This window comes from Strongylocentrotus purpuratus, unplaced genomic scaffold, assembly GCF_000002235.5.
Source record: "Strongylocentrotus purpuratus isolate Spur 01 unplaced genomic scaffold, Spur_5.0 spur5_scaffold_14, whole genome shotgun sequence".
In the NCBI taxonomy this organism is placed as follows: Eukaryota; Metazoa; Echinodermata; class Echinoidea; order Camarodonta; family Strongylocentrotidae; genus Strongylocentrotus; species Strongylocentrotus purpuratus.
Genome location: NW_022145599.1, coordinates 2,113,686 through 2,133,804, shown reverse-complemented (window position 1 = coordinate 2,133,804; position 20,119 = coordinate 2,113,686). Strand labels below are relative to the sequence as shown.

The 20,119-nt window shown below is 38.6% G+C and overlaps 1 protein-coding gene across 1 annotated transcript in view; it reads left to right on the top strand.

The window, feature by feature from the left end:
* The window catches only part of LOC576169, a 193,001-nt gene that overhangs the window by 6,292 nt on the left and 166,590 nt on the right, over positions 1–20,119 (top strand). Inside the window, exons 2-11 of the mRNA XM_030984926.1 lie at positions 7,686–7,914; positions 8,286–8,353; positions 11,878–12,030; positions 13,320–13,472; positions 13,730–13,882; positions 14,614–14,766; positions 14,990–15,142; positions 15,410–15,562; positions 18,584–18,736; positions 19,303–19,455. Of these exons, the coding sequence (XP_030840786.1) occupies positions 7,686–7,914; positions 8,286–8,353; positions 11,878–12,030; positions 13,320–13,472; positions 13,730–13,882; positions 14,614–14,766; positions 14,990–15,142; positions 15,410–15,562; positions 18,584–18,736; positions 19,303–19,455 (1,521 nt within the window). The remainder of the gene's footprint in view (positions 1–7,685; positions 7,915–8,285; positions 8,354–11,877; positions 12,031–13,319; positions 13,473–13,729; positions 13,883–14,613; positions 14,767–14,989; positions 15,143–15,409; positions 15,563–18,583; positions 18,737–19,302; positions 19,456–20,119) is intronic.

The window sequence follows — 20,119 nt, the reverse complement described above, 5'->3', positions numbered from 1 at the left end:
TGGTTGGCGAGTTCGGGCAGTAATACAAGACTTGAATGTGTCAATAAACTGTGTCCGGCCGAAAACCTGAGAGAGTTTCTCCTTCATCTTCTTGAAATCCTTCTTGTCCGAAGCAGACAAGCTCTCCCACACGATGAAGGCTGATCCTGCTAGTCTTGCCGGAAGGAGGGTGGTTAAGTTGATAGAAGTGTCCGAAAACGCCTGTGCAGCAACTTCAAATCGACGTATCCATTGACGGAAGTCTTTGCCGTTCTCTCCCGTAAACACTTCTGGCAATTCCATGCGATAAGATGCCATACTGTAGGAGTTATAAGCAATCGACTCAACAGATATGATCATCAACAAGATATCAACCCAGTAAAACTTACTGAATGAGTCAATGTGAAGGAGGGGGGGGGGGGGGTCACTCTGAGTGCAGATGAAGAAAATGCAAACTCAACAGTTGAAATATCTGTGGCGAGCGGCTATGATGGAAGGAGGGTGTATTCTGCAACTGGTTACGTTGCTACGCCAACACTATGTAGAATATGCAGGTTGATATGGCAGAATGCTGTAATGTACGGCAGCCAAAGGCAGACTACACATGCAAACTGGTTGTGATAAGTTGCTAGAAAAATACAGAACTGTATGGAGGGTGAAGAAAAAAACCTCACTCACTGACGAATCGATGAATGCAGGAATATTCACCAAAATACAGCTCCAGTATGAAGAAGGGTAAAGGAAATCTCACTTACTGATGCAGGATGAATGTAGGAATTCACAAAATTACTGATGTAGGAAGAAATCAAGGCTCAAAAAGTCAAGATGAAACTTCAGTAATTAATGAAGGAGGTTGAATACACACAAACACTAGCTGCCTCAGCTTAAAATGAAGGGAGGTCAATCAGTGAGCAGAAGGGTGATATCATGCTCTCAAACATTCACATTCATATACAGATGGAGGGAGAATTTCACTTTGCAACTCACCACTAAAAACACTGCAGGAATTTCTACATATGAAGGAAGGCTGCAATTACAGTTAAGTGCAGAAAAACCACTGCTGCCACCAGTTGTAAAGTCCCACACAAAACAAAAGTGGTCTCACATGGTTGAGGACTTGAGCTGCACTATTAGATTTTATTCCAACCACAAAATGGCTGCCAAGATGGCTGACATGCAGTCCATCAAAACAATAATAACCAATCACAAGATTGGACAATAAGTAGGTAACCAATAGAAAAGCTTGTAAAAGATAGAGTGCCATGTGCCATGTGTGCTGGGTTGAATAGCTAAGAGATAAGGAAGAGTGTGTGTGTGTGTGGTGCTATAGCAGGTAAAGTGCATGAGGAGGAATGAATAGGGACAGAACAATAGAAGCCAAGAGCTAGCAGACAGGAGAGAATGAATGTAGGTCAGGAGTGCGCTAAAGCATATCGGAGTGGAAAGCTAAATGTACAGTGTAAAATAAACAAGTAACCACTTGGATCAGTGAAATTAAAACCTTACAATAGTATCATACTCTGCCCAGGGACTTGTCAACTAACAAGTCCCTGCTCTGCCATAAGAGATATATCCTGCACGGTAGGATCATTCTATGATACGGCCTTTGTCATTACCCTGAGTCAAGTGACATGGAAGAATGAGTTTTTAAATCATTTCCTTGTATAGAGGTGATTTATCCTTTATGTTTGAGCCATTATTGATCAGTTTCAAATAGACAACGTATCAGAACGTCTATGGACCAGTGAGAAATATGCAAGGAATCTGACTTAGTGGAACAGACCACTTGTACTTTTATGTGCACAATGTTATTTGCAGTAACCTTGTCTGAACCCTTCATAGCTGTACGTACCCGTGTCTGTGTTCATAAAGGGGATTGGTTTAGGGTGTACATCTTGCAAGACGAGGAGGAAAATAAATATTTAAATCCCTTTATTTATTTTTTTATTTTTCCTTATTGAAAATCCCAAAATCTGTACGTGTAATCTTTGAAAACTTCCCGAATCACTTCCCTTAGTAAATTGGAATAAATTTACTCTCCTTATATTAATGTTTATGTTATATTCATACTAGTGCAGCATTGAATTAGTCCGAAATAGGTTTGGGCGTTTGAAAGGAAAAAAGACAAAATATTTAATAGTGCATTTATGATAGTACATGTATAAGTATACCCCATTCACAAAGATGAATTGTTGTTATCATCTTGGTGCGTCTCTTGATCTAAACACTGGATGCCGAAATATGTTATCTGAACTAATCCTATGATATCTGAATTATTGATACGGATCAGATGTGATCTTATTGTACACGTTCATTAAGCAAACTGGAAATCATTTTATTCTGAAGTAAAATCTGACGTATTTCCGAAATTCTCCCGATAAACCATGTGAAAGGATAGGGCATAATACCGTATTTTCACATCATTACAGATAGTTGTAATCTCGACATACGGTCAAAATCTCTTGGAGGTTCAAATTCCTGAATTGGTGTTATTATGTATGTGATGTTTTGTGTGTAGTAGGCCTATAAGCCGACTACATCCCAGTCGACCAATTCTTGGTAGTTTTTGGTAGATTTTTGTTTTGTTTGGTCTATTGTCGACTTGGTGTCAAAAAATAATGTCCAAATGTCGAAAACCAGTTCTTTGGAGTCACTGTATATACACTATATATACAGCACCTCCATCAGTACGAGAATACACCCTGTACTTAAAACGAAGAAGAAGAAATAGAAGAAGAAAGTGTGAAGTATTGGCTGAGATAAAGTTATGAACCAGAGCAATATAAAACTGAGCTCCTATAGGAAATCTATTCATTCAGATGGTCATATCTCAGCCAATATTTAACATTTTCAACTGGTTTTCGACATTTGGACATTATTTGTTATGCTCTTTCGGAAGATGAAGAAAAAACGGAGAAATTATAAGAATAATTTGTTAAGATGTAACAACTTCGGTACTCTATGGCCATTCTGTACTAGTTGAAGGTGGTTGGTACATTCAGAGATTAGTGAACAAAGTAAAAACGAGGTCAGGCGTTGTGTTGCGAAAGTCTCGATTTAAGTTTGTGAAGACACAGTTTTACAAAGATGATCTAACGCGAGAAAGTTACCGAACCGAAGGCGGGTCTGAAATGAAATGAATTATATAAGGTCAGGATGTCGCAATGGCGGCGTTTTTCGACACAAATCCGTCAGATTATTACCCATCACTGCGTTCTGTCAATAGACAATGTTTCCCTGTTACAATGGTAGCCTTAATTCAGAAACATGATTAGCATGAACATAATTTCATTAATGAGATTTAAGGTAGCTTTGATATTTCAGAAATAGTATTCATTACCTAACAAGATTTTATCGTTCTTTTTCTAAAACCATGAACATCGATGATATGATGCTTTTACCTGTAGCATTCTTTAATAGTGGAAATTCGTATGCCTACCCTTATTGTTCATCCATGGAGTCAAATATTTGCGGCCTATACAGGCCGAGTAAATTGGGCAATTTCTTATTTGTAAACATCCCTTTATCCACATTTATCCAACCTGGAATACTCATGGAGATTACTAAAATATGTCATGATAATCAGACATAAAAAAAAAAGTTCATATTGACAACTTTCTCTATCGTTTTAAAATGATATGCAATGAAAATATGTCTATGTCCTATGGAGACCCGTGAGGTCAACACGGACAGGATAGAAGACGGTTTATTAGCCAGTATATAGTAGAGGGCTTCTATATGCATGACCAAACATATCATCTACATTAATAGATCTTGGTGATTGGTAGGCTTAAAAACATTGTTTTACTAAACCCCCTTTTGTATTATGGAGTCTCTGAATTCTGTTGTCGGAATGCTACTTTGAAAAAGGCCCAACATTGTCCATTTTGTGACACTAATTAGTAATGTCTGGGCAGAGTGAGTATACAGACTTTCCCTGTAATTATCTGTTAGCGTCATTAAGTGGAGAGTCAAAGGTATATTGTTTGCTTGATCCAGATTGAAAAATTACTGTGGCTATCATGAGTAGAAAGCCCCCACCCCATAACCCTAACCCCTTCTTTGTATCTGCTAATGTCTGACACTACCCTCTACGATAAAAGCCGATTATTGGTCATGCGCATTGTGAAGGAAACTGTCTGAAGCTATTGGAAAGGGTTGATTATACCTATGTAGTAAATAAGAATTGATGTATATTATGAAGCTGTGGAATGATAAAATGTAAAGAAGTTGACCCAATCATGCTGAATAGTATACAGACATTATTAAATAGGTCTGTACATACATGTTTGGTCCAAATTACGTTCAAGCTATTTCAAATCACAATGTGATTAATGGCTTTTGAAAAGCGATCTTTTTCAGAGTAGTTACTGCTATGAAATTCTTCCAAACTCACTTACTTAAGGTGAGAAAGCTCAAGAGTTATTTATTTTTTTTAAATCTGTCCAAGCATAAATCCTCTATACAGTGCGTCCCAGTAAAAACGAAACCGAGAATTATCGATGTTTTATCATAACTTAATCACAATTGTAATTGATAAATGACACCTAGTTGGAAAGATTAGATCCTCATCTTTCATTTGATGCAACTCATATAATGCACATTAAATTTTCACGCATAACTCCGTTTCGTTGGCAATCAGCCGTAGACGAAAGACTTCATGCATGGCTGATTGTCAACGAAACGGAGTTAAGACTGTTGACAATTTTGCTTGTTGCTACTGCAGGCAGCCAGTGAGAACGAATTCGTTTGATAAAATATGGAAATGCAAGCACTACTTTAAACAAACGTAACTTTGTCATTCCTCGCTCATTTTTCCTAATTGAGGTGTCATATGAACGGGCAGAAATTCAAATTTCTAGAATTTTTTTTTGAAATTCAGATGCCGTCCGCCAAATGACTTTTTGATTTCCTCTCTTCAAATTCATTTTGATAAGTCATGCGTGACACATGCATCATGTGAGTTGCATCAAATGAAAGAGGAGGGTCTAAGCTTTCCAAATATGTGTAATTTATTAATTATAAATGTGACTAAGTTATGATAAATCATCAATAATTCTCGGTTTCGTTTTTTCTTGGACGCACTGTATAGACACTTACCACTCGATCGAAGCTTCATTCCCAAGAATGTAATGCTAGCGACTCATAATCCGCGTCGCCAAGGTTGCCTAATCTGCTCTGTAGATGATCTTTTCAATAGATTATGATTCATCAAGATAGGTCTCGTGTCATTGCACGTCTTAGATGTCTTACAGTGCTTCATCACTGCTAAATTGGATTTGTAACCATACATATGCACTTTTGGGAGGTACATAATATATTATAACTAGTTCGGCGCTGATATAAGTTATTCACTCTTAAATTTGAAAAACTACATGAACAGTCATGTTGGAAAAGAAAAATATGTAATAGTATATACATAAATATTTTTCTCCAACGATTAGGAATATTTAACACAATTCACATACCCCATTAATAGAAATATCTGTAAAGTCTCGCTTTATAATTGATTACCACATGTATTCTCAAACGAAATGAATATTGTATGGAGTATTGAAGTACAATCCGGCATAATATTTTGGTTTATCTTAACGTTTTCTATATACATCCTTACGACAAAATACTTGATAAATTATTTAAATTGTTGCTTGTTTGTGTAGGTTTACTGTCTTATCTTTTTAACACTGTAAAAATTGGTTTGCATCATATCAAAGTTTGTCTCATATTTATAATGCTGATGAAGAAATCGAACAAAATCGAAACGACAGTCATTAAACAATAACGGACGACACATCCGCACGCCGAATCTGGTTTGGTGCAAGTACTATGTGAGAAGCGTTGCAAATACCGGTACTTGAATTTTCAAATTGTGTTACATGTTTATATACTTGAATAAACTTTGCAGTGCTGTGTGAAAGGAATTTCATGAATATTTATGAGTTTGTTAGTTGACAGCGATACAATTCTATTTCAATGGTGCAGTGAATAGTGGGGTAAACCGTTTTTTATTTGCTGACAATATTTGTACATGCGAACAAAACCGTCAAAGTCAGAGCATTTGAAACGAAGTAAGTTTGTACAATTGACCACGGTTTTTTAATCATAGAAGCTACATTGGCATGATTTACATGTACACGCCTTATGAATCATGGTTGTTCTGTATATGTTCTTCCACCCTTGAACAATATATTTTACTGTTTCATCTAAGTGGGGGAGGGGGCAACACCTAACAGTGTCAATAATGATAAAGTAGAATGCAATATATCGGATATGACTCAGATTTCTTTTTGAAATTGTTAATGTACTTAAAAAGGAATCATTGCATTTTAGATTATTAGACCAACCAAGTGATATCTGCTGCTGAAATTCCAGTGTACCTTATTTATCTCAATTCTCATTTTGTATAAATCGTTCATTATACAACATAGAACTTAGCACTAGGCTATGCATTCCGTTCCCTCTTAAAAAAACCCGTATAATTCCCATTACTTTCAGAAAAGTTTCTTTCTGTTAAACGGAAGAGGATTAGAGCTGGTTCAGGGTTTGCTTCTATTGGACTTTCTCTTTTGTAAGGCTTGGAAATCACACAAGATCTATTGTGTCTTGGTCCCTCATCCACTCTACCTGGTCCACAGTGTTTACTGCTTAGTGGTTATTTGATGTATAGGGTATAGGGATAATATAGGGATGTGTCGACCCACGACCCCCTACTGCAGAATAAAAACGTATTGACACCCCCCCCCCCCCCTCTCCACCGACAACGGGAAGAGTATTCCACGGGGATGGCTTTATGAACATGATGACTTGGACAGTTATTTTGAATGAAATTTAATTCTGGGGAATATTCCTATATAGCTTTGAAATTGGAGGGAGAGTGTGCTTGTGTACATCAGTTATTTGCTATCAGTCATTGGGTGTAAAAAAATAGACAATATATAGTAAAACATGGGTGTAGGCTAAGGGAGGGGGGGGGGGTCAAGGGGCTATGGTCCCTGTGTTGATTCGATAAATAATGATATTCCAAGGATCTATATGTTACTTTCCGATCTTGTGTGTTATTCCCATCTTTGCTCCCACTTTCAAAATCTGTATGGCTATCAAGCCAGTGAGTAAGGGTTGATATGACTTATCTTAAATGTATTACAAAGTTTGGTATGGGGTCATGAATTTAGTTCAAATGAACATATTGGAAGCATATGCGATCCTACAATATTCAGTGATCCTTGTCGCGGTTGAAATCGAGTCTAAAGTTATGAAATTGTAAATAATAAACTCTTTATGTTGTATAGCTCCCTCTCAAGGTCAAGATATTAATTACGCTAAAAACAATGTTTCTTGACTAAAATCGACAGATTAGCTATCCCCATTTGGGAATGATATATCACAATACTCTGTCGCAGTTACCATTGTACGGCCGTAGGCGCTATTTGAAATTTTTACATTCATTTTTTCTCGAAAGCAGAAGTGTTTTAGGGGCTAAATTTTGCTCGTGCTTATACTACATCCACAGGGGCATCCAAATAATATAAAAATTGTAAAGAATCACTATCCACCCAATTTTCAAAATTTCCCCAAACTTTGTATTACCTTTAATATCTTCACTCATTCTCTCTATCACTCCATGGGTCGAGTCTCACCAACTGGTGGCAGCATAATCTTAAAATGGGCAAATTAATTGTCATAACTTGTTTAAATCTTTATTACAGTCCGGATAACTGGAGATCAAACGTTACGGGGTCTTCTCATGCAAGCCAGACTGGTCGGATCACCTGCAGCCGTTGGCACATGGTCTGACTTCCCGGATACATTTCAAACGAACAACTTTTTAGCGACCGGAGATTCGGTTACCCACACGGAGAGCTCGGATAAGAATCCGTCGGATCTTACGTTTATGTGGCAGGCACCATCCGCCGGAGTTGGCGATATTCAGTTTGTGTAAGTATATGTCATTTATTATTATGGCCATGTTAACACAACAACCAAGTGTCATCTTACATCATGATTTTGAGAGAAGAAGAAGAATGACACAGGTTTAAGATGTAGGAGGGCAGTATGAATGGAGCGAAAAGGAGAAGAAAAAGTAAGAGGAAGAGAGAAAGAGAGATGAGAGAGATGCGCTTTTATCATCTGTTGAATATTGGTGCAATTTCGCTACAAAGTCATAATAGACCGACACTTTTGGAATAGCGAGAAAAAAAAAGAGATAATTAATACTTAATCAGTATAGGCCGAAAGTTATTAACTCGCATTACATAAATGATGAAGATATTATCCTTATGTGTATGTTATTTTTTGATCCAACACAGTGGAACGTTTGTACAAGAACGGAGGATATTCTGGGTACAAGTCAAATCGAGAACATTGACGCAAAGAGGTAAATAATAATTCAATCTCCTCTTCCATTTCTGCAAAAAAGTGATTATATTGCAAAGGCAGTCTGATACTGCTTTGTTGTACATTTCTAGGAACCATTTTTTTCTCCCTTAGGAGAAAATACCCCAGAATATACCAGCTTACCATGCAGCTAGAGGTCTTAATCTCTGATCATGGGACTTAGGGTTTTGATTGTATCTCTTCAACGATTACAGGATTTATGTGATAAGTTTGATTGAAATCAAACTTCTCAATTGCCATTTCAATCAAACTTTTGCAATCCCATTAAAGGTAATACAAAGTTTTGGTATGGGGCCATGAATTTGGTTCAAATGAACATATTGGAAGCATATGCGATCCTACAATATTCAGTGATCGTTGTTGCGGTTGAAATAGAGTCTAAAATTATGAAATTATAAATAATACACTCTTTATGTTGTATAGCTCCCTCTCAAGGTCAAGATATTAATTAAGCTATAAAACAATGTTTCTTGACTAAAATCGACCGATTAGCTATCCCCGTTTGGAAATTATATATCACAACTACATGTTCTGAAATTTTCATGGTCGCAGCTACCATTGTACGGCCGTGAGCGCTATTTGAAATTTATCAAAATTTACCGGGAGCACCGGTAAATGTTTATATTAATTTTTTCTCGAAAGCAGAAGTGTTTAAGGGGCTAAATTTTCTAGTGCTTATAATACATCCACAGGGGCATCCAAATATATCAAAATTGTAAAGAATCACTATCCACCCAATTTTCGAATTTCCCAAAACTTTGTATTACCTTTAAAGTGTATTACTCATTTCATGTAGATAGTTTATGCTGCAAAATGAGACATGATTCATCAATATTTGTTAGCAAGATTGAGAGACTTTTCACTTGTCTTAGACATTAGTAATTTGTTTGTGTCTTCTTGTCACCTATGGCTATGCAACAACAGCCCAATTTCAACTTCAGAAGATTCACTTAGTTTTTATAGATATCTAATTGCTCTTTAATGATATATTGTAGCGGACACGATTTCGCCACCTTGGCTTGACACGGAATATTTGTCAGGATGCCCCGTATCTGGCCAGGCGCTCTCCGTCCGTTTGGACAAAATATATGCCCGTAGCTTAATGGCTGGAGTTATTAACTGCTCACACGTATCTCAACAATCATTCGTCCATCGACTACAATCGGTCACCTAAACGCCTCGTTCACAGCATCAATCAATTGAGCATCCTTCGAACAATCAATTTCCCTTGTCAACACTTGTCACAGGTTCTCGTCCCTTAGTTTCACTGCTCCAAGAAATCAAACCAATCATGATGTGTAGGTTGAAAGTCTTTATTGCGATCCATTCAACAATCGGGTAAACTCAGTACAAGTACAGTGCAAACTATATGAGACTTGGCTTAGAGGCTTAGGCCAGGTCAACTATCAGGCAAACTATCAGGCCAATTATCAGGCCAGCCTCGGTGAGGCTGGCCTGTATCGGATACAGTGCAGTGGAAAGCCCTAGATGCACAACCCTGCCGTAATATTAATTTCCCTATACATAACCTTGTAAAAGAACAATTATGTCCTCGTTAGTAAAACAACACTTCAACACAACATTTCTACTAATCCCATAAAATCTTCACATATAATCTTCAGTATAACCCCTTATTTCTGATTAGATCACTACTATACAAGTAATATCCCCAAAAGAAACATGATAATTGCACCAACATGATCAAAACATGTAATTTATGCTCATTTTCCTTCAGTTTAGTAATTGCTAAATCAACGATGCACCATATTGCTATAGCGCATGCTCGTACAACAGAAAATGCTTAACCTTCGTCCAATACTAAAACACTGATTTGTTACACAATTCCCTTCCCTCCCAAGCTTGGTCCCCAAGCTAACTTATCTATAACTTATGCAACAACAACAAAACAAATCAAAACTAAAATCCAAGTCTTTTCTGACAGTTCAAAATGGCTCTTTCCAAAAGTGTTCAACTGTTCAAAAGTTAGTTCGTTTCCTTTCCTTCTCAGCATCCCTGGGCTCATTGTTCTTTCTCTCCATTGTCGTTCCGTACTTCCGTCAGCTCGACCATGCAGTTGCAACACCGTCAATGCTACCTCCCGTCGTCCCCAAGCTCCGTCAGCTCGACCAGCTGTGACGCAGTCAGTCTTACTGCCCGTTGTCCCCAAGCTCCTTCAGCTCGACCAGCTGTGACGCGGCAGTCTCACTGCACGTCGCCCCCAAGCTTTATCAGCTCGACCAGCTGTGACGCCGTACGACCTACTGCCCTTCGTCGTCCCCCAGCTCCGTCAGCTCTACCAGCTTGTGACGCCGTCAGGCCTTCTGCCCGTCGTCCCCCAGCTCCGTCAGCTCTACCAGCTTGTGACACCGTCAGACCTACTGCCCGTCGTCCCCCAGCTCAACCAGCTGTGACGCCGTCAGTCTTACTGCCTGTCGTCCCCCAGCTCCGTCAGCTCTACCAGCTTGTGACGCCTATCAGACTTACTGCCCATGGTCCCCCAGCTCCGTCAGTGCTACTGCCGTCGTCCCCTAGCTCCGTCAGCTCGACCACTCCACACCATCAGCTATCCCACTTCTGACACCATGTGTAGCGGACACGATTTCGCCACCTTGGCTTGACACGGAATATTTGTCAGGATGCCCCGTATCTGGCCAGGCGCTCTCCGTCCGTTTGGACAAAATATATGCCCGTAGCTTAATGGCTGGAGTTATTAACTGCTCACACGTATCTCAACAATCATTCGTCCATCGACTACAATCGGTCACCTAAACGCCTCGTTCACAGCATCAATCAATTGAGCATCCTTCGAACAATCAATTTCCCTTGTCAACACTTGTCACAGGTTCTCGTCCCTTAGTTTCACTGCTCCAAGAAATCAAACCAATCATGATGTGTAGGTTGAAAGTCTTTATTGCGATCCATTCAACAATCGGGTAAACTCAGTACAAGTACAGTGCAAACTATATGAGACTTGGCTTAGAGGCTTAGGCCAGGTCAACTATCAGGCAAACTATCAGGCCAATTATCAGGCCAGCCTCGGTGAGGCTGGCCTGTATCGGATACAGTGCAGTGGAAAGCCCTAGATGCACAACCCTGCCGTAATATTAATTTCCCTATACATAACCTTGTAAAAGAACAATTATGTCCTCGTTAGTAAAACAACACTTCAACACAACATTTCTACTAATCCCATAAAATCTTCACATATAATCTTCAGTATAACCCCTTATTTCTGATTAGATCACTACTATACAAGTAATATCCCCAAAAGAAACATGATAATTGCACCAACATGATCAAAACATGTAATTTATGCTCATTTTCCTTCAGTTTAGTAATTGCTAAATCAACGATGCACCATATTGCTATAGCGCATGCTCGTACAACAGAAAATGCTTAACCTTCGTCCAATACTAAAACACTGATTTGTTACAATATCATTCATGATGTTACCAAATAAAATACATTATAAATCTTATATACTCCGTTATTTCTTATTAATAGTTATGAATCCATGCATGTCGGAGCCATGTCAAAATGGCGGACGATGTTTTGCTCAGTCAGACAACACAGCCTATAGATGTATTTGTCCGGGAAACGTTTTTGGTACAAATTGTGAAGCGGTCCTGACGGTACAGCAAACAACGGTTGCCCCACGTAAGTCAAAACTGCTTCATAGAAAAGAGTATAGGGGTAGTGAGTACTAAATTTTTAAAGATCATTTTGCCCCCGAAATTAAAATAGAAATAAAATTAGTACCTCCACTTTTTTGAATAACTAATTGAATAGATGCAGAGATACAAAACACAAAATATTTTTTTTTCCTCTACAAGCTTTACTTTAGAGTTTTGTATTATATACCGGCTTACCATGCAGCTAGATGTGTTAATTTCTTAGCATGGGACGTAGGGTTATGATTGGGTCTCTTCAACGACTACAGGATTTCAATGGTATGTGATATCACTTTGATTAATATCAAATTTCTCATTTGCCATTTTAATTAAACTTTTGCAATTCCATTAAATTAATTACTCATTTCATGTATATAGATAGTTTATGCTGCAAAATGAGGCATTATTCACCATTACTTCTTTTATATAATTTACCCACCACACGCTTTGGTAGGACCACTTTTTTCCTTTCCCCTGTGAGCACGTACAATGCAACAACATACAATTTATTTCCTTTTATTCATGTCTTCTCACTCTCTTATTCCAAAGTTTAATACAATATTTGTTTTATTATAAAAATGAAAATAAAGAACGTTGCAAAAGTCAAAAGACTGAAACTTGGACTATAGGGTTATCAAGTATCCCCAATTATGTGGGTAGAATTTCAGGTCACAAGGTCAAAGGTCACTTCAGGTCAACAGACTTGGACTATGTTGTGGCATCATCATCGAAAATTTAACCTAAGGTTAAGTTTTAGAATTTTTGATATAATTTGTGAAAGTATAAGTTCTTAGTCAATAAAAGTTGGACTATAGGGTTATCAAGTATCCCCAATCATGTGAGTAGAATTTCAGGTCACAAAGTCAAGGTCAAAGGTCATTTTAGGTTTGTGTGTGAGGATTAATAAATCAATTTTTGTTATATTTTCATATTCCTTTAAAGTTATTAATCTTGGTACCAGTTATAGTAAATAATTCTTCCGATGACTCTTGGTCAATATTCACTTCAAAATGCTTATTATATTCTTAGGATTTCATTGGGGAGGGGGGGGGGCTACTAATGGGCCACCTTGCCTATGAATAATGTCCCAACCTCAATTTTTCATCATATTAAATTGTGTAATGCAGGCGAGACCGCCGAGAGCGTCTCCCTTGTTTATAATATATGTACATCCTGTGATCCCATCCGAAATACTCTTTTGAAAATGACTTTCAGATCACCTTTATCAACAAAATCTTATAACTCTTTTGGTTTCTTTTATCTATTCGTGTTTAGCCACTGGCCCTTGTATCCCATCTCCATGTCAGAATGGTGGCCTGTGTTTTATGAGTGGTGACGATACAGATTACACCTGTGCCTGTCCAACAGGATTTTCTGGAATGAACTGTGAATTGTCAGCGCTTACTGCAGTGACTGCTGCTCCTACCGGTAAGAATCGATAGAAAGCTCGAGAGAAAGAGAGAAATATAAAGAGAGAGAGGGGGGATTTATTTGCATTCATGCACCAACTTTAACTTGCCCCACCCCGGTGGTGATGAAGATGTTTTTTTTATAATGTAATACAGTCATGTGCTGGTTTCAATCGTGTGATCCCATCTAAAGGACTCTTTTGAAAATGACTTTCAGATCATCTTTATCAACATATTTTATAACCCTTTTGGTTTCTTTTATCTTTTTGTGTTTAGCCACTGGCCCTTGTATCTCATCTCCGTGTCAGAATGGTGGCCTGTGTTTTATGAGTGGTGATGATACTGATTACACCTGCGCATGTCCAACAGGATTTTCTGGAATGAACTGTGACTTGTCAGCGCTTACTGCAGTGACTGCTGCTCGTACCGGTAAGAAGATATGATTGAGGCTGTATACATAAAAGAGAGAGAGGAAGATTTATTTGCATTCATGAACCGAGTTTAACTTTGCCCCCCCCCCCCCCCCCCAGTGGTGATGAAGATTTTTTTATAAAGTCATGTGCCATCTTTTGAAAATGACTTTAAGATCACCTTTATCAACTAACTTATAACTCTTTTGGTTTCTTTCGTCTTTTTGTGTTTAGCCACGGGCTCTTGTATCCCAACTCCATGTCAGAATGGTGGCCTCTGTTTTATGAGTGGTGATGATACTGATTACACCTGCGTATGTCTAACAGGATTTTCTGGAATGAACTGTGAATTGTCAGCGCTTACGGCAGTGACTGCTGCTCCTACCGGTAAGAATCGAGAGAAAGCTCGAGAGAAAGAGAGAGATAGAGAGATAGAGAGAGAGAGGGGGGTATTTATTTGCATTCATGCACTGAGTTGAACCCCCCCCCCCCCCCGGTGGTGATGAAAATGTTTTTTTATAATGTAATACAGTCATGTGCTGGGTTCAATCGTGTGATCCCATCTAAAGGACTCTTTTGAAAATGACTTTCAGATCACCTTTATCAACATTTTTTTATAATGTAATACAGTCATGTGCTGGTTTCAATCGTGTGATCCCATCTAAAGGACTCTTTTGAAAATGACTTTCAGATCACCTTTATCAACATATCTTATAACTCTTTTGGTTTCTTTTATCTTTTTGTGTTTAGCCACTGGCCCTTGTATCTCATCTCCATGTCAGAATGGTGGCATGTGTTTTATGAGTGGTGATGATACTGATTACACCTGCGCATGTCCAACAGGATTTTCTGGAATGAACTGTGACTTGTCAGCGCTTACTGCAGTGACTGCTGCTCCTACCGGTAAGAAGATATGATTAAGGCTGTATACATAAAAGAGAGAGAGAGAGAGAGAGAGGAAAATTTATTTGCATTCATGAACCGAGTTTAACTTTGCCCCCCCCCCCCCCAGTGGTGATGAAGATTTTTTTATAAAGTCATGTGCCATCTTTTGAAAATGACTTTAAGATCACCTTTATCAACTAACTTATAACTCTTTTGGTTTCTTTCGTCTTTTTGTGTTTAGCCACTGGCCCTTGTATCCCAACTCCATGTCAGAATGGTGGCCTCTGTTTTATGAGTGGTGATGATACTGATTACACCTGCGTATGTCTAACAGGATTTTCTGGAATGAACTGTGAATTGTCAGCGCTTACGGCAGTGACTGCTGCTCCTACCGGTAAGAAGATATGGTTTAGTCTGTTTATATAACAAAGAGAGATCTCGAGAGAGAGCTCAGGAGAAAGAGAGAGATAGATCGTAGAGAGAGAGAGAGAGAGAGAGGGGGGTCCGAGTTTAACTTGCCCCCCCCCCCAGTGGTGATGAAGATGTTTTTTTTATAATGTCCATCCTGTGATCCCATCCGAAATACTCTTTTGAAAATGACTTTCAGATCACCTTTATCAACATATCTGTCTTTTGGTTTCTTTTATCTATTTTTGTTTAGCCACTGGCCCTTGTATCCCATCTCCATGTCAGAATGGTGGCCTGTGTTTTATGAGTGGTGATGATACAGATTACACCTGTGCCTGTCCAACAGGATTTTTTGGAATGAACTGTGAATTGTCAGCGCTTACTGCAGTGACTGCTGCTCCTACCGGTAAGAAAAGATGATTTAATTTTGTATAATAACAAAGAGAGAGAGAGAGAGAGAGAGAGAGGGGGGGGGGGGGTTATTTTCATTGATGCACCAAGGTTAACTTTGCCTCCCCAACAGTGGTGGTGAAGATATTTTTATAATGTAATTCTCTTAGAGAAAGAGTATAGGGGTAGCGAGTACTAAATTTGTAAAGATCATTTTGCCCCCCGAAACTTAAATATCACGCCGACCAATATTTCGCTCAGTGTGGGGGAGGGGGAGGGGGGGGGGGGTAGAAAGAGCGTGGGTGGAGGGTAGAAAGCACTACCAACAAAAAAAATCATTTTGTCCCCGAAATTAAAAAAATAAAATAAAATACTACCTCCACTATTTTGAATGCCATTTCTAAAAATCTTTCCTATATGACTAATTGAATAGATGCCGATATACAAACACAATATAATTGTTTTCCTCTACAAGCTTTTCCTAGAATTATCTAAGTTATGTATTAAATACCGGCTAACCAGGCAGCTAGAGGTCTTAACTTCTTAGCATGGGACGTAGGGTTATGATTGGGTCTCTTCAACGATTACAGGATTTCAATGGTATGTGATAAGTTTGATTGAGATCAAACTTCTCATTTGTAATTTTAATTAAACTTTTGGAATTCTATTAAATTGTATTGCTCATTTTATGTATAAAGATAGTTGATGCTGCAAAATGAGACATGATTCATCATTACTTGTTTTATATAATTTACCCACCACACGCTTTGGTAGGACCACTTTTCTCCTTTCCCCTGTGAGCACGTACAATGCAACAACATACAATTTATTTCCTTTTATTCATGTCTTCTCACTCTCTTATTCCAAAGTTTCAATTAATATTTTGTTTTATCATAAAAATAATAATAAATAACTTTGCAAAATTACGAAGACTAATATTGTCATACAAAAAAACAAAAGACAAAACCCAACAGTTAGTACATGCTTTTGTTACTTCGCACCTTGATAATTGCAATTCATTACTCTTTCGACTACCCGCCAACCAAATTAACCGATTGCAAAAAAGTTCAGAATGCTGCTGCTCGCCTTGTAACTAACACCAGAATATCATCACATATCACTCCTATCTTGAAATCTCTGCATTGGCTCCCTGTTCAACAGCGTGTTATCTATAAAATTCTACTCTTAACCTATCGTGCACTAAATGATCTAGCTCCAGAATATATTTCATCCCTTCTATCACCCCACTCTGCAGGTCGTTCTGGTTTACGTTCATCACATAATATTAGACTTAAAGAAATACGTACCAAAAGAAATTGGGGGGATAGAGCATTTGCATCAGCAGCTCCTTCTTTGTGGAATAAGTTACCTTTCTCTATTCAGACGGCCAACACTCTCTCTACTTTCAAAACTGGGCTTAAAACTCACCTGATGCTAGATGCATATTGTTAAATTTCAATGTTCTTTTTATACAATGCATACAAAACAAACAATCGCATTGTGCCACATTGTATGTACCTTGGCACCATGAAGTTGTATGATCTAATGCAAGTTAACATTTAATATTTTTTAAAATCTTAATTATGTTGAATATTAATTTAAATTATTTGTTTGCGCCTTGAGCATCTCTAGAGATGAATATGTTGCGCTTTATAAATATTGTTATTATTATTAACAAAATATATAAAAAAAACTAACGATGAAACAATTGGGCTCAGCAAATTGGAGATTCTTATGACCATGGTGACCGATCTGAACCGTGGGTCTTTTGTATCCTTATGGAAGCTAGTTCTCCCTCTAAGCTGCTTCAGCCATTTTTACCTTGACTAAATAATCCTTTTCTCTGCCTTCCTTTGTAAATCTAGCACTGACTAACCCATGCCTGTCGGAACCATGTCAAAATGGCGGACACTGTTTTTCTAAGTCGGACCACACAACTTATACATGTATTTGTCCGGAAAACTTATTTGGTATAAATTGTGAAGGATTTGCGTCGGTACAGCAAACAACGGTTGCTCCAGCACGTAAGTCAAAAGGGATAAAGGTATACTGGTGTATATATTCCAAGCGATGTACCATCCCCGCCCCCAGACTATATACTCCTAATATATTACCAATGCAAAATGGTAGGACATAGTGATATGTCGCCATTGGTGTTTTTTTTATATTTGTATCCTATAAACCTTCCTATCAAATATTTTTCTTTTTCAAATTTTTTCGAGCACGATCTCAAAGACTTTCGAGAAATCAACTCAAGGGCAGTTCTAATCCCTATTTTAATCCCTATAAGAGATCAACTGGATCGCGTTATTTGTCATTGTAATGTCCACACTTCAAAAGGTGTTTACTGCAATTTTCTGAGGTTGATTTCTTGGCAGTATTTGTGATGAAGGTTTTGATGAAAAAGCTGAAAAATTCATCCTCATCTTAACAGTCCTTTCCATCTTTCTTTGTATTTAGCCATGGGATCTTGTACCTCGCTTCCTTGTCAGAATGGTGGCCTCTGTTTTATGAGTGGTGATGATACTGATTACACCTGCGCATGTCCAACGGGATATTTTTGGAATGAACTGTGAATTGTCAGCGCTTACTGCAGTGACTGCTGCTCCTACTGGTAAGAATTGAGAGAAAGCTCGAGAGAAAGAGAGAGATAGAGAGATAGAGAGAGGGGATTTATTTGCATTCATACACAGATTTTAACTTGCCCCCCTCCCTCCTGGTGGTGATGAAGATGTTTTTTATAATGTAATACAGTCATGTGCTAAATATGATTTAGTCTCTATACATAACAAAGAGAGAGAGAGATAGAGAGAGAGAAAAAAATCTAGAGAGAGAGAGAGAGAGAGAGAGGGGGGGGGGGGGAGTTATTTGCATTCATGCACCGGATTTACATTTGCCCCCCCCCCCCCCCCAGTGGTGATGACAATGTTTTTGTAATGTAATACAGTCATGTGCTATCTTTTGAAAATGACTTTAAGATCACCTTTATCAACATATCTCATAACTCTTTTGGTTTCTTTTATCTGTTTGTGTTTAGCCACTGGCCCTTGTATCTCATCTCCATGTCAGAATGGTGGCCTGTGTTTTATGAGTGGTGATGATACTGATTACAACTGCGCCTGTCCACCAGGATTTTCTGGAATGAACTGTGAATTGTCAGCGCTTACTGCAGTGACTGCTGCTCCTACCGGTAAGAAAATATGATTTAGTCTGATTATAAAAAGAGAGATCTCGAGAGAGAGAGAGCTCAGGAGAAAGAGAGAGATAGATCGTAGAGAGAGAGAGAGAAAGAGGGGGGAGGGAGGCGGGGAGTCCGAGTTTTACTTCCCCCCCCCCAGTGGTGATGAAGATTTTTTTATAAAGTCATGTGCTATCTTTTGAAAATGACTTTAAGATCACCTTTATCAACTAACTTATAACTATTTTGGTTTCTTTCGTCTTTTTGTGTTTAGCCACTGGCCCTTGTATCCCAACTCCATGTCAGAATGGTGGCCTCTGTTTTATGAGTGGTGATGATACTGATTACACCTGCGTATGTCTAACAGGATTTTCTGGAATGAACTGTGAATTGTCAGAGGGGGGGGGGGGGGAGGCGGGGAGTCCGAGTTTTTCTTTCCCCCCCCCCCAGTGGTGATGAAGATGTTTTTTATAATGTCCATCCTGTGATCCCATCCGAAATACTCTTTTGAGAATGACTTTCAGATCACCTTTATCAACATATCTGTCTTTTGGTTTCTTTTATCTGTTTGTGTTTAGCCACTGGCCCTTGTTTCCCATCTCCATGTCAGAATGGTGGCCTGTGTTTTATGAGTGGTGATGATACTGATTACACCTGTGCCTGTCCAACAGGATTTTCTGGAATGAACTGTGAATTGTCAGCGCTTACTGCAGTGACTGCTGCTCCTACCGGTAAGAATCGATAGAAAGCTCGAGAGAAAGAGAGAGATAGAGAGATATAGAGAGAGTGGGGATTTATTTGCATTCATGCACCAACTTTAACTTGCCCCATCCCGGTGGTGATGAAGATGTTTTTTATGCCTCCGCCACCGAAGGTGGTGCCGGAGGCATCATGTTTTCGGGTTGTCCGTCCGTACGTCCGTACGTCCGTACGTCCGTCCGTACGTCCGTCCGTACGTCCGTCCCGTTTGACCGTTATCACAATATCTCAAGAACCATTTAAGATTTAAACTTAAGACTCGGGAATAGTATTTATCACCATAGGAAGACGATCTGATTAGATTTTGGAGTACGTAGGTCAAAGGTCACAGGTCACAGAGGTCAACTTATGAAATTCCTTGTATTGAGTTTGTTAGCGCGATATCTCAAGAACCATTTGAGATTTAAACTTCAAACTTAAGGATAGTATGTATCACCATAGGAAGACGATCTGATTAGATTTTGGAGTACGTAGGTCAAAGGTCACAGGTCACAGAGGTCAACTTATGAAATTCCTTGTATTGAGTTTGTTAGCGCGATATCTCAAGAACCATTTGAGATTTAAACTTCAAACTTAAGGATAGTATGTATCACCATAGGAAGACGATCTGATTAGATTTTGGAGCACGTATGTCAA